Raw genomic sequence first — 14,965 nt, 5'->3', positions numbered from 1 at the left:
AAGCGCCCTTTTTTAACGTGGTTTTGTCCACATGTCACCACCTCATCATTTTTCTCCATCACCTCATCCTTCATCTTTATCGCCACATTTATCCAGATGTCTATCCAGACACAGGGATCTCTCTCAGCGGTCCTGAGTATCACACTCCTCTCGCTCTGTCACCCCCGGCAACCCCCAACCACTCCCCACTGTCACCCCCGGCAACCACCAACCACTCCCAACTGTCACTTCTCCTTCAAGAAATATATATATATTTTTTTTTAAATCTTTATAAACACTTTTAACAATTAACAAATTAAATTAACAAATTAAAAACATCTTAGTATACCAAATTTCAGCCCTTTCTGAGGTTTTTTTTCCACACACACACTAAGAATTTAGTAGGTCAGTGTATAACTCCGCCCAGCAGGTGGCGCTGCAGCTTGGTTTTATTTTTTCCACACACACACACACAGACAGACTAACACACGCCACTAAGCATTTATATTATAGATACTTGAAGTGATTTTACTGAGATTAAAGTTTTTGGGCTTAGAACCAGTGGTTGAAGTGGGGGTGCATATGGTGGTATGCCATATCACCACTTCTCCTACCCACTTCATTGTAATACTATCAAATTCTATTCCCTTACATTCACGTTAAATTTTTCATATCGCCACTTCTAAATGCCACTTCGACCACTGGATAGAACTACACTATGTTACTCAGACTACTGATGTTCCATGCCCAGAAAGCCATACTCTTAAATTGGTGCGCACCCATGTTCCCTTCAATCCAACTGTTGGTTCAACTAGTGAAGAAATCTGTGGTATTTAACAAAATGACACATGCTTCAATGGATTGTCTTGCTAACGTTCTAAAAATGTGGGGCTTGTGGGTTAACTTTACCTCTGTTTTGTACCCAGGCAAGAAAAACAAATGAATCAAGATAGGAGTGTATGAATGGATATCTACGTGTGATTAGTGTTTCATGAGGGTTTTTATTGTCCCTTGTTTGTAAACACTAAAAGTATAAATAATAAATTCTATTTTATATAATATACTCTTGTGTGGTAGTAAGCTGGGACCATCCTTTCACCATTGCAGTATGTGGGGCCTATTTATCAATCCTATATTCCATTAAAATCCTCTGAAAAATTGCAATTTTGGGGGAATAAGCGCATCTTTAAGGATCGTTTAAATTTATCATTAGGTCCCAGGGTCTTCAAATGCAAAAGCAGTTCCCATAGCTTTCTATGGGGGCTGCTATTGTGCCCAATTTATTTCCAAAATCAAAGATTTTCAGAACTTGTACCCGATGGCTAATATCATCTGAAGCCTGGGAGGAGAACACTGTGACACGGCAGCTTATCTGCTCAACCCTGCGGGCACTATCGCGAAGGTGGCCACTTTGCGATAGTGACCGTAGAAAGAGATAGGACATATCTAACATGTGTGTTCACAGGGACAGCCGTTTATTGTGACTGCTATCCCAGCAGGACACTTTTAATAATTGCTCATGATCTTTCATTTCTTATCATTGCTATAAGGAATAAAAATGATTGTGGCAAAAAAGTGGTAGATAATAATTATGCCCCTGTGTATTGGAGTATAGGAGCCCATGTACTGCAATCATTGTCATAGCAAAAGCAGGACCCTCAGGACTGCTCGGTTCTTTCCCTGCATTTGTGACTACAGAAGCAGCAGGCCATCCTGTCTAGCAATTGGCAGGGGCAAACGCAGGATTTGTAGAGGGGTATTTCCACACCACGCCGCCAGTGGGCATGACCAGCATGCATGGGGGCGTGGCTATAATTTTAGACAGCACTTGGCTGCTCTCCAACTCTTTCTATCCCCATAATATACATGGGCAATGCTGCGAGTACTACTGTTAGGTGCACACAGCTCTCCCTTTTCAAGCAGAGCTGTGTGAAGCGGGGGCAGGGTCCAGCCACCTCAATTATACAGTGCCCCAGGCTTTGAGGGGGGTTTCCAGGCACTAGGACCCCCCCCCCAACATCACTGAACAACACTCCAGCAAGAAATGAGGACGAAAATGTCTCCAATATCTAGTAAACAAGCCCTGCCACTGCAATACAAATAGAAGTACTGAAGGAAACGCATAAATAAAATAAGATCAATATTTATTCTCACTGATTAGGTTTGGTGTTTAATTTATTTTGTTAAAAAAAACTGCTCTAAACAACTGCTAATACTGATGAACGGTTTATATGTTTATGTTAAATGTTCCTATTAAAGTTACTTGCTTTATTGGTTTAAACGTTATTTGTTGCATTATGTCTTGGGTAATGAGATAAAGATTTCCTATTCGAGGTGCCATTCAGCACGGAAGTAGCCCGGTGACAGCTGGAACACGCTCACACTCTTATAATGAAATCAGAATTTCCTTGTGCACACTGCATTACTTTCTGGGATGGAATGAAAAATGTACAGCTCCATGGAAACTCACAATAAAGTAAAGGTCTTCTAAACGTGGAGACGACAAGAGCTCATAAATCAACTTGTGCAGAAAATCTGGCATCTCGAAATTTAGTCTCTCAGTGCTTGAAGCGACTGCAATATATTAAACATTAGGGAATTGTGGGCTCTTCCAACGCGCACTGTAAATGGTTAAAGATATCATTTCAATGATTCATCTTCTGTTATGGAGTAGGAGACATACTGCAAAGGTAAGGGAGAAATTATAGAAGCCAAATATTCTCATACAAGCAATGCGTAGCTTCTTTTTTCTAATGACCTTCAAGGACAATTTAAGGTCAAAGCATTATTTAAAATGAATATTGGTGGACCCAGTAATAACTGATTCTCTGTCGTGAACACAATAAATCTAAATACATTTTACACACCTACACCTCATATATTTTATATATTAAATGTGGTTGACAAATACAAAATAAAAACACTTGCTTAATATACAGATCACTGTGTATAAGACATGTAACTGTGACTTTTATACACCATTGTGGAAATGGCTGTGTATATTATAGTTCCCTGGTAATTTTAATTAATTTAAAAGTATACCCCAGTTGTGCACTTTTTATTTTCACTTTATTTTATATACGTGTCCAGTAAATCACGGGTATATTTTCCACATAAAACCTAATTTAACTATGAAGTCAGATGTCTGAACATCAGTGGGAGCTGCCTTACTTTTTCTGGGCTAAGGTATAATGAATTATCATCCTCACACTCCAACAGAAGAGTGCTCCCAGTGGCTACTCCATCATGACACATTCCAGAATACTTGGCTTTGCCAATCAACATCTTGAAAAAGTTATCTCTTAGAAATGAGACTTTTTAAAATAGCCTTCTTATCTGTGACATAGCTAGACGGCTCTAATCCCCAGTGCAAGATTTAAGGGGAGCCCCATTTCACAACGACACCCTTAAAAGGTCCGCACTTCCCGGTGGCATTAAACACCCCAGTGTCTGGTGTGATCAGTCGATATACCAGTATATATGCATCGTTGCACATCGCAGTGATGTATATTTATGCACCGCTTGAATGCATCATGCCGGGGCTACTCTGGGAGCCCCGGCGAAATGATCCCTCTTCTCCGATCTCATTTTCCTGCTTAAAGGCAGCTTAGTGCTGCTGGTGACAGGAGGAAGTGCTGTGCGCATGCGCAAAGCACTAACAGTGCATCGGATTCTGCAAAGCCAAAGAGGCTTCAGAGGGATCCCCATAGGAAATTACAGGTAACACCATCCTGAGATGGCGTTACCTGTTTGCGCAATGCAATGCTTATCAAAGCTTGATGCATTGCAGAACATTGCAGCCCCCATAGTAATCTATGGAGAATGCGATGCTGAACGGTACTTGCCTAAATGGAGGAGATTTCTGTGAAATCTCCTCCATTAGGCAGTTCATGCATAAGAAACATACTTAAGATATCACTTACAATAACTGGCAGACCTAACCTGGCGATGTCTGCCTATATGGAGAAACGGCTGTGAGTGTAAAGTGTTCCGGTGGTACAATATTTTATTACAAACCATTCTACATTGAATGGTACACCCACCATTCAACCACCGGTACACCCGATGCCTCCTTAAATGAGCACCTTAATACCAGCAATGGCAGTGTAGCTCTCTATAGTGACGTCATTTTGGCCTGACTGCCTCTTGATGCGCCGCATTTGTTTGAAGGCTGTTTTCAAAGCAGTCGGGCGGAACACACTGTCGGTAAGCACTCCACCGCTGTTGTCATGTAGGGCAAATTGGTGTCTGGGTTTCTGTAGTGGGTAAAGTAGCTACCACCGGTCTTGGGTGAAGTGAAAAACACCGGTCTTTTGTATATATATATATATCTATGGTTCGTGGATATCCTACCTTGATACAAATACACATTGGTAAACTAATTGTTATCTTCCTAAACTTAACCTGATGTGTGTTTGTCTATAAGCCTATGATAGGGATTTACAGTAAAATAAAAAAAATGTGACAACCAAAAAGTATCTGTTGCAGACTTTGAACTCGTACCCATTGGCATTAGTTACTAATTAATTTTATCACTAGTAAAATACATGTAAAAGGGTAACATTAAAACAATTACCACATTAAACATACCCACTATTGATGTTATTAGCATTTGCAAGCATTGCAATAGCATTGTGTTTTGTGCTGCAGTTTTTTTTATAAAACAGCTTGTCCCACCTATGGGTAAACGCACCAGGAAAGCCTATAGTAAGCTCCAACCAGTAGTAAAAATACTAGTTACAAATGCACATAAAATGCATGACATATGATTAAATAGTATTGTTATTAGGAACAGTATTAAAGTTCTTCCGAAGGAAAATGATTGTGTGTCGCAAATAGACCTCTTCTTTTATTCTGTATGGCATTTATTAACCTGAAGCCATAGTTATCACCCATCTGATAATTGGGCATTTTACTTTACATGATACAATATATTTTATTAGGTAAGCTTTCTCCTTGGTTGGAGTAGATTTCTTCTACAACTCGACCTGCAGTGTGTTCCAATATTAATTGGAGATATTGAAATACTTCCATTATGGCTACAAAAGCAAAACATACTCTACAAAGTCATTTTTAAATGAGACCACATTAGCGTCTTTAAAATTCAAAATTAGGAAATCTTTGGCTGACTGTTTATTAAAAACATAAAAAAACTATTACATTTGTTTCTCCAAATCTACCTTACGGAAGACCACCTATACCAAAATTCCACCTAAATCTGTCTCCTTTATTTCCATTGCGTACAGTGTCCTGGGCAATCTAGAAGGGCTACTAGTAAAAAAGAGGAAAAAAATATACTAAAAAGAAAAACAAAGTATAAAATGGAACATTTCTGGAATAGATTATTATAGCATGATTTACAGGCTGTTTTTATGAGCTAAGAAATGAAGGGATGTGAAAAAGAATTCCAATTAAATTCCATCATTGGTCGGGAGGCTCAGCAGTGGGTACACATAGAGGGTACACCATACCTCCCAGCCATTAGTGTTAAATTGTGATGTCACCAGATTCTAAGGGGCTGTTGGGCGTAATTACGGAAAAAACAGTCCCAACAATTGGCAGAGCCATACACATCTATAGATTTGTCCACCTCCACATTGGCAGCATAGGGATCTCATTTACGACAACACCATCATCAGTGTGTATTTGCATCTGCCTCACAGGCGTATATGCTTTTTACATAGTGCTGTATGAAGTACGTAGTTACCAAAAAAGGCTTCCTTATACGTTATTTTACTTAGAAGAGACCATGTAATAATGACACATCTCAGCTATTAGCTTGGCTCGGAAGTCGTAATGTCAGTATGCTCAACGCGCTCTCTCAGACTTGCTCCATGTAAACCTTACCGCAGCATAACTGTAAGCTTGCCTGAGAGACAGCATAGCGCATAGGGTTGGCGCTACATTAAGTACTCCAGTATGAATGTTGTCACAGTGGAAAATACATAAGGAACTATGTAATAAGCAAATACATCTGGTGGGATCTGGTGACAGGTTCTCTTTTAATGAGAGCGAGGTCTAATTGTGAAAGTAGACAACACTCTTTCACCTTTGTCACCCCACACAGAGCAGAAGGTGCGTTGGATGTGTAAAGCCGCCTAATTAAACAGACAAATGTATTGCCTATCTGGGTAAGAACAAAAGAGACACAATCACGCAAAGGCAGATGTGCATGCATTTTACCCAATTTTTGAGCAAAGGAAATAGAGGAGTAATTACATTGAACTTTTATTTTAGTTTAGTTTGGCCTATAACACTGTCAATTTGGTTCTCAAAATTACTTCCAGTATTGTTTTGGTTGCTGCTTTCCTTATTTCATTTTATTTGTGCAGTTAAGAGGTTCTAGAGGAGAAAGACATGAAAGACGATATCACGAGGACAGCTGGGGCGTTTTACTTTATGGGGTATCAGACTAGAAGACTCACAAGACTCAAAAAGCTTTTGTATCTATTCTTGTCCTTCTGTGCAAAACCCAGTCACTCCTGGAGTCACAATAATGATAAAACTCCAGAGGTGCCACACAAGTATTAAACATATCATTTATTCGGCATAAATCTGCAGATAAACTAACAACAATTTTGCAACCCTATATACATTATTTTATATTGTTACTGAACATATTTGGTTATGATTTGTGCAGTATGAAATAGAGTTATTAAAAAGATGAGTCATTTTTAAAAACTCTTCATTTATTAAAATTATTATTTAATGAAAACAAAGGTAAAACTGCAGCAGAGAAACATGATATCTAGCTAGGTATAGTATAGTATAGCAGCAACCATTCAGACTACACGCTGTTACCAAGCTTCCCGTCTCGTATATATTGTGATTCGGATCGATGTGTCCATCTACTTTAAGTCATATATTTAATAAATACTTTCCATAACAAACAGTAGCTATATATGTCCAAGACATTATCATATTTTAGAATAAATAAAATCAATAAACATTATTAGCAAAATACTTATTTTTATACCCCCCCCCTTTCATGTTCTTTGACTTGCACAGATAGCTGACGCAGAGATTGTTACTGTCAATGTAAGTAGATAGTGGAGAGATAGATAGATAGACAGACAGACAGACAAGGGGGTACTTCAATGGTGTAAAATCTCCTTGACAATTATTAATCAGTATAAAAAATACACATGTACCAAAGATCAATGCAGGCATACCTCAGCTTTCTAGCACTGTAATCAGAAGCTGCTTCTTGTTAAACGAACAGCATACATGGCATACAACAAATGATGTCGACCGCATACTTCAAACCATACACCCAACGCGTTTCTGCAGCCAGTTTATATGTATATTAGGACTTGTGCTACAGCAAGGAGTTTGCTCACTGCGATATATTTTTCAGTGATATATATATATATATTTATTTATATATATATATACATTCATTAAGAAGGCCACACAAGCCATAATTTTAGCTTCCAACACAAACATTACAATCCTATTAGATATGGGACGTGGGATGCAATCAACAGGTTTGGAAATTTTTGACCAGCTGTAACTGATATACAATGGAATTGGAATTACTAATCAGGCAATGACTGTATTATTACACAAGTGCTATGCTTCTAAAATTGCTGTGTGTGGTAGGTGATTGCTGTTTCATAATGAACTTACTGATCTCGGTGGTCACTCATGTGAGTTGGAATACGTTCCGACCAGAAAGTCAGAAAGAGCACATGTGGCCAACTTTAGATTACAATGCTGCTACTTCCATCAAGACACATCATCCGCCCCATACAAAAACTGCAATATGCTGCTCTCTCACTGCACAGTACGCAATGGTATAATGGACCAGTTACTTGATCATTATAGATCACCAAAGACAGCACATGGTTAAGGTCTCTAGAGGAGAAAAGGCTTAAATGGATGCTAGCTCAGCATCCTTCAGCAGTTGTACTCTTTCACATGCCCATAAAGTGTAAACAAAAAACAATACAACTGAAAATACTGTTTTCAGATGGTTAGTGTTGCAGTTTAATGCAATAATTGTCAAGTAACATAACTAAGATTGAAGTATTCTAATTATGACAGTTAATTATGACTGATTTTTACACCAACTAATGTCACTTATATAAAATGTAATGTTTTATAAGTAGAGTACATACACATAAATATACTCAGGAGAGAGCCACAATGCATACAGCACAACAAAGAATCTCCAGTCTACTGCTGAAGCCATTCTATGCCTCTCAGTGTCTGGTGCTTTGCACTGCGGCATTATGGGTTATTTACTAACAATGGACTACATGAAAACTAAAACCCACAGATGAGTCCAGGGGGTAAATGTATCAAGCTTAAAGATTTCAGGCGGGTTTGAAAAGTGGAGATGTTGCCTATAGCAACCAATCAGATTCTAGCTTTCATTTTGTAGAATGTACTAAATAAATGAAAGCTAGAATCTGATTGGTTTTTTAAACCCGCTGGAAAACTCTCAGCTTGATACATTTACCCCCAGGTGTCTTAACACCTAAGTCATATTGTTCTCGTTTCTTTCTGTCTTTAGACCTGTCAACGCCATAATGCCATATACGTTGCATGGAAAGGCTATGTGGCCCATATTGTATTTTTCAGTCTGTTCTCATGAAGTCAGAAATCTCTCACTGGAAAAAATCCTTTATCATTTAAATAAAGCACTTTTTATTTATTATGATATATTATTTATTTTTAATTTTAAATATTTAGATATTTTTCATTATGGAGGCTTTCAGTTCCACTGCATGTGTGAACCGGCAATGGTGGTTCAATGATGGTAAATAGGGAACATAATAAGGGCTATTTGATCAAATTACTCAAAGGTTCAAATCTGTTCTAAATCAATAGCAACCAATCAGATATTTGCTTTCATTGTGAATCCCCCTCTTGACAGATAAAATCTAATTGCTGATTGGTTATTTTGGTTGTATTATAGATTTGCACCTTTAAACAATGTTATTAAATATCCTTCCTATCCCCCTGTATCCTTAATGGCTATTTTGTTACAAGAAAAATATTGACAAAGTTATATAGTAAAACATATGGAAATAGTCACTCAGATGCAGAGAAATTCCCCTCTTCTTTACAGTACGTTGGTATGTATACACATGCATTCATTTCTTGAGAGGCACTGGCAAAATCTCTACCAATGACAGTAAAATAGCTTCTCAATGAGATACAGAAAGTCACTGAAAACTAAAATAACTCAAATTTACTCCTAAGATATCTCTAATAGTATTTTATGTTTCTAGTTTAATAAGTTAAGAAAAGTTAGTTTAGGTTGAAGAATTTATGGGAAAAATCCTGTTTTACCCCGGGATGAAAACATTTAATTCTTTATAAAATATCCTATTGTCAGAATATAAGAGTAGTTAGTTATCTAATACTACACATTGCAAAATGTTCTTTTGCATAAAACTTTAGTTTCAGTCTCCTCTGATTAAACTTTAAATACATTTCCATCCTTCAACATATCCTCTTAAAAAGGTATTGAACCCCATAGGCATGCCTATAAAATAGGGACTCCTCTGCAGGGACATCATTTATTCTCCTAATCAGACCCTTCTTGGACCCAAACTTTTTGGTCCTTATAAAGCTGGTGAATCCAAAAAATACTTGGCCCTTGTTGCTATGCAACATGTTCCTCCCAACGGGTTTTTATCACCTAGTTTTAAAGTCCAATCACAAACAGCTTCATCGGAAGAATTTTCAAACCTGGCCACATAAGCAGAATGACAAGTGTGGAAGCTGGGCCCACATGCCATAAGACAGATAGGACAAACACACTTTTGGCCCTCTATCCAGATATGTAACAGAAATAGGACCGTTTAAAGTGGTCTGGAAAGGGGGAAAATACAGGTCTCAGGAGGGTATTAAGAAAAGGTAAAATTCTTTATACTTTAAATTTCTAATTTTCACTAGAGAAACCCGGCGGTAACCGTCTTAAATTAAACTGAAATGTAATGACTACATTACTTTATTAACAGAATTCAATAACTTTTTTAGACATAACAGTACATGTAGAAATTTTAGCAGCAGAGTATAATGAATAAATAACTATATTTCAATAACTATATTATATGAACTAAATAATTTCTTTATACGCTTCAATATATGTATAAGTTCTTCCATCAAAGTTACACATGCTGATGTATGTGGCTGCAAATAAATGTCACCGTTTCCAGATCACCCAGCAGGTCACATGTTCCATGTCACCCAGCATATGCACAGGGAAAGTTCTCTAACTGTCACAGTTTCCAGAGCAACCAGCAGGTGCACAGGTGTACTGCCCACTTTCACATTTTTCAGAGGAAATGACGGCCGGAAGTTTTGCGAAATAACTCCAAAACGATGCAACCAATTACAATGCTATTTTTTACTGCAAATCTAAAGACCAAGACCTTTAATTTGGTATATGAGGTGCCCTGCCCAGACAACAGCATCATAGAAATAAGTCACTCATAAAAGTCGCAGTTATGCTACTAATAAATAAGTATATTTTTTACTTTGCTCATATACTGTATTTGAATATTTTTTTGTTTACAATCGCTAATCATTAAATCAATTAATTACTATAAAATGTAGTTGTTTCCAACCAATTATTGGCTAAATCCAGTATAAAACTTGAGGCAAACAATAGTACCCACAATCTACTAATGATGACGTACATGTGAAATGCATAGAGGACTTTGGATAAACATGTGGAACACAAGAATCTCCCCCTGTCAGTTGGTTTTTGCGCTGTTTGAGCACTGGGCAGAACAGTATAGAGGCCAGAGAGGATGTAATGATTTAAGTGTGTACACACTTATTTTATTATTAAATAAACTACAAGTGTTGACTCCCAGTGCTCTTTTCCCTCCTCCCTTCTCCCTGACTTTTCTTAAAGATATGTTGATGGAACAGGATTATTTTTTATTAGGACATGCCCAATAGGTGGAAATCTCCTTTAAGAGAAGGATGTTCTTTGACACTGTAATGCTTAATGTTCTGTGACATTGCTACCAACAAACATATATTTACATTTTAAAAAATAACAAGACTGGAAAAAATATTGCATGCATTATTGTAATCCAGTTATGTCCAGTTATGTTCACTAGGGGCCTGATTCATTAAGGATCTTAACTTGAGAAACTTCTTATTTCAGTCTCCTGGACAAAACCATGTTACAATGCAAGGGGTGCAAATTAGTATTCTGTTTTGCACATAAGTTAAATACTTCCTGTTTTTTCATGTAGCTCACAAATATCAACTTTAAATTTCAGTGTACAAATAAGCTATCAAGTATTTGTGTGCTACATGAAAAAATAGGCAGTATTTAACTTATGTGCAAAACAGAATACTAATTTGCACCCCTTGCATTGTAACATGGTTTTGTCCAGGAGACTGAAATAAGAAGTTTCTCAAGTTAAGATCCTTAATGAATCAGGCCCTAAGTTACTAAAGTTAAAAATCGAACTTTTCTACATTCCACTCTCAATATATACTGTGAGAGAGAGAATTGCAAGAGAGCCCACATCCAACCTGAGCGTTATATATGTCAGTATATATTACCCATTTATCAGTTTTTCAAATGTACAGTTCAATAAATAGGAATAGAAGAAATTGGAAGATAATGCCATTGGGTTGGATTTCAGCCTATACATTATTTATATGTACTGTCCCTAGCCAGGCAAACTGAGAGTTTAAACTTATTTAGTAAAACCAATTTCAGCCGTCTATATTATTTACATCGGAAAGGGAATATCTACAATCATTGTTTTAGAATAACTTCAATGCTCCTACAATGCTCACTAAGAAGCTGTTTCTAGCTATGAGCAGTTAAGTCCAGTAATCCTGAATTTATTGGCTTATTCCACTAATAACTGCATAAAGTTTACACAAGGTCAAGTCATTTACTGAAATCCCTGGGTCTTAAATACAAATTACCCCAATTCGTCTAAAAACAGTAATTCAAGAACAAAATCACTTAATTGACCAAACTGCTTGTTGCCTGGCACTGTGCTTCAATGCCAATTGACACAGATTGAGTTTGGCAAACGTCCATGGGTGTATTTAGTGGAGCAGAAGACATTAATATCTTATAGTCCTCTATGTACTTCAACATATGATTAATAAATAATGGAGAGTCATAAGGAGGATACACTGCAGATCCTCCTGACTCCTTGTACATCTATCTGGTCCAGCACACAAAGGGTGGCAAGTGTTTCTGTGATTTGTGTGCTATATTTAGCAAACTGTTGCTGGTGTATGTGTGTGTCCATCATTCCGGGATGTGTCTGCTTTCAGGAACAATGCAATGTTCTTTCCGATTGGTAAAATTATGAATGCAACTGTACTGCCTCTAATTACACCGTGCAGTGTTAGTAATAACATACCAGCTACCGTTATTACATTTATTAAGCTTCCACCCCTACTGGGGGGTTATCTGTTTGAACAATAGATTCAATTTTAGGTTTCAACAACGTCCTGTGTAATTAAGAAACTTAATTAGTCTGCAGTTTGTTATTATGCAAATATGCGATTCACAGAATTCCACTGACTATCGGGTACTGGTAACAGCGGCTGAATCTCTTGCAGTAGTGATTCACTTGTACTCTCATTAGATGATTATTATTGAAGTGTAACTCTGGCGCAAGTTAGCACTAGTGAGAATATTGCCCCTGTATATTGTTTCCTTCTAACTGAGGCTATTTTCATGGCATAACAACAGAATACAGAAATTGTCTTCCTACCTGAGTTCTCGTACGTGGTTTGCCTTAAGCCCATAAAATGCAGCGGAGAGTGTAAGAAGCCAGTTGGGTTTGTATTTTCCATGTTGACATTGTAGAAATGGGGATGACCACTTGACATGACCTTTGTCAGTTAGGTAGCTGGTCCCCTTCCTCCAGCTGTCATCCAAAGTTTTAGCACCATTTAAAAACCTCTTTTGCTGGTGAGGCTTCCAGTTGTGTTTAAATGTATGAAACCAGTCAGTGTCCTGTGTGTCATTAGGCAGATGATGAGCTGAGGAGGATAAATCTTCGAGGATGATCTTGTCTTCTTCCCGTGTGGCTTGGAGATGTACCTGAGGGATATGGGACAGTATATCTACATTAAAAGTGATAGCAGACCTCATAATGCTGGGCTCTCCTTCTAAAATACTCCTTATCAGGGCTCGGTACCACTCCAAGTCTCTCTGCGGGGTGTGTTCTCTAGTTTTATTGCTTTGTAACATCATGTTTAAAAAGTTGGCGGAATGAACAAGTATCTCCATAGAGCTGTGCAAAGAGTGGTGAGTAGTTATGGGAGAAATCCCCGACAAACTGGTCAACTCGTACCTCTTTGAGCAGTTGTATCGCCTGAGTTCATTAGAATCCCCTGTGTACAGGAAAGAAGCCACATGTTTTGGCAAATCCTCCGCCAGATTTTGCGGCATGACGCTGCTCTCAGTCGCTCTGATCCACAAGGATGAATGGTCCAGATTTCTGGGCTGGTTGTATATGGGCTGTTTATCCCTGGTTATTATCTTGTGCTCCTCTTGATGAGTCGCACGCCCTTCCAGGTCTTGGCTAGACACTGACAGCAAACAGACATTGGCAAGCAAGGCTGAGAGAATCATCATATAAGCCATGATCGTGATTTTGTAAATCCAAATTAAGTCAATCAATTGTGACCATCGGGTTGCACAATCTCCTGTCTTCTGTGTTTACGCTGCATCCAGTCTTTATGGAATCACCTGTGGTCAGTTAAAAAAAAAAAAAAGGAGAGAGATAAATACTCTGTCTTCCCCAGCAGGTTTCCAGTCGGAATTATGCAGACAACCGCCTTGATCTGAGCAGGTTACATCCCATCTAGCACAGAAGCTATAGTTAGACTGCTTACGTCTGTATCCCCATCCTCGACCATCGTCTTGAGAGATGCACTGGAGAGGAAGCTATGTGAGCGCATATTCCCGGGTGCTTCTGCCTCTAATATCTTCATCTCACGGGTAATACCGCGCTGCCTCATCCACGGTGCGCATCAAAGCAAAGGGAAGAGATTCAAGAACAATGCATTCGCCTTTTGTTTGTTTGTTTTGCGCGTAGTGGGCGAAAATGCGCCTGCTAATTGAGTACTTAGATGAGCTTAAGAAACATACTCCGCCTTCTCGCTGCTTGTGAAAGGATTTAACTACACTTTGCCACAACCAAACACGTACAGCTTTCAACCCCCTCCCACCATAGTCCTATAGGTATACTTTGTCTTTCTTGGGCTGTGTATGGGCAGCTCTGGTGTCAATCACGTAACAGTCATTTGTAAGGCAGGAATAAAGGTGGAAGGAGCTGTCCAGTGCTGAACCTGAAGCTCTCTCCGTAGAGATCGGGGGATACACCGAACCAGATATCAATCTCCTGTAAACACTTCTGTGGGCTTTAGTGCTTTGATCATTTTATTCTTTCATTTCCAATCTATTTCTTGACTCATTTCTTACATGATTTATTTAAGTGGGGGGATTAGTCATAAGTTATTATTCTGCGTTATATATTTGCATTACAATACAGGTTACAGATTGGTCTGTGTGGGGGAATTAAATAAATGATGCAAATGTGTTATAATAGGTTCTGATTGATCAGGGGGTCGTTTACTACTTATAGAATAAAACAGAAAAACAGCTATTGAAGTGGGATCGTTATCGCAGACCTGCCAGGCTAGTTGTGAAATAATCAAGCTCATTAATGTACAACTATCATTTATTTTATATAAGATGGATAGTTTTCTCAAAAGGGATCATTTTAGTTTTATGAAATTAGTAATAATTTAAAGGTTACACAGCAAAATACACTATTTTTTTTAAAATATAGAACAGTGAGCTACAGAGTATCTTTACATTTTACAGCCAATCATGTTACACTGATATGACATGTAAGATGCTCACTATTATACTATTCTATAGCAAGCATTCATTTTAAACAGTGATGTAAAAGTTGCTAAATACCTACAGTGTCATAAGTCTTTCTGAATAAGGTCTTATAACTGG

The 14,965-nt window shown here is 38.0% G+C and overlaps 1 protein-coding gene across 1 annotated transcript in view; it reads right to left on the bottom strand.

Annotated features, from left to right (window-relative positions):
* The window catches only part of GPR158 (G protein-coupled receptor 158), a 214,279-nt gene extending 200,194 nt beyond the window's left edge, over positions 1–14,085 (bottom strand). The window contains exon 1 of the mRNA XM_075211974.1: positions 12,702–14,085. Coding sequence (XP_075068075.1) covers positions 12,702–13,579 — 878 coding nt within the window. The 5' untranslated portion in view covers positions 13,580–14,085. The remainder of the gene's footprint in view (positions 1–12,701) is intronic.
* Between the last annotated feature and the right edge of the window lie 880 nt (positions 14,086–14,965).

This window comes from Mixophyes fleayi, chromosome 5, assembly GCF_038048845.1.
Source record: "Mixophyes fleayi isolate aMixFle1 chromosome 5, aMixFle1.hap1, whole genome shotgun sequence".
Lineage (NCBI taxonomy): Eukaryota > Metazoa > Chordata > Amphibia > Anura > Limnodynastidae > Mixophyes > Mixophyes fleayi.
This window is presented reverse-complemented; position numbering and strand designations above follow the sequence as displayed.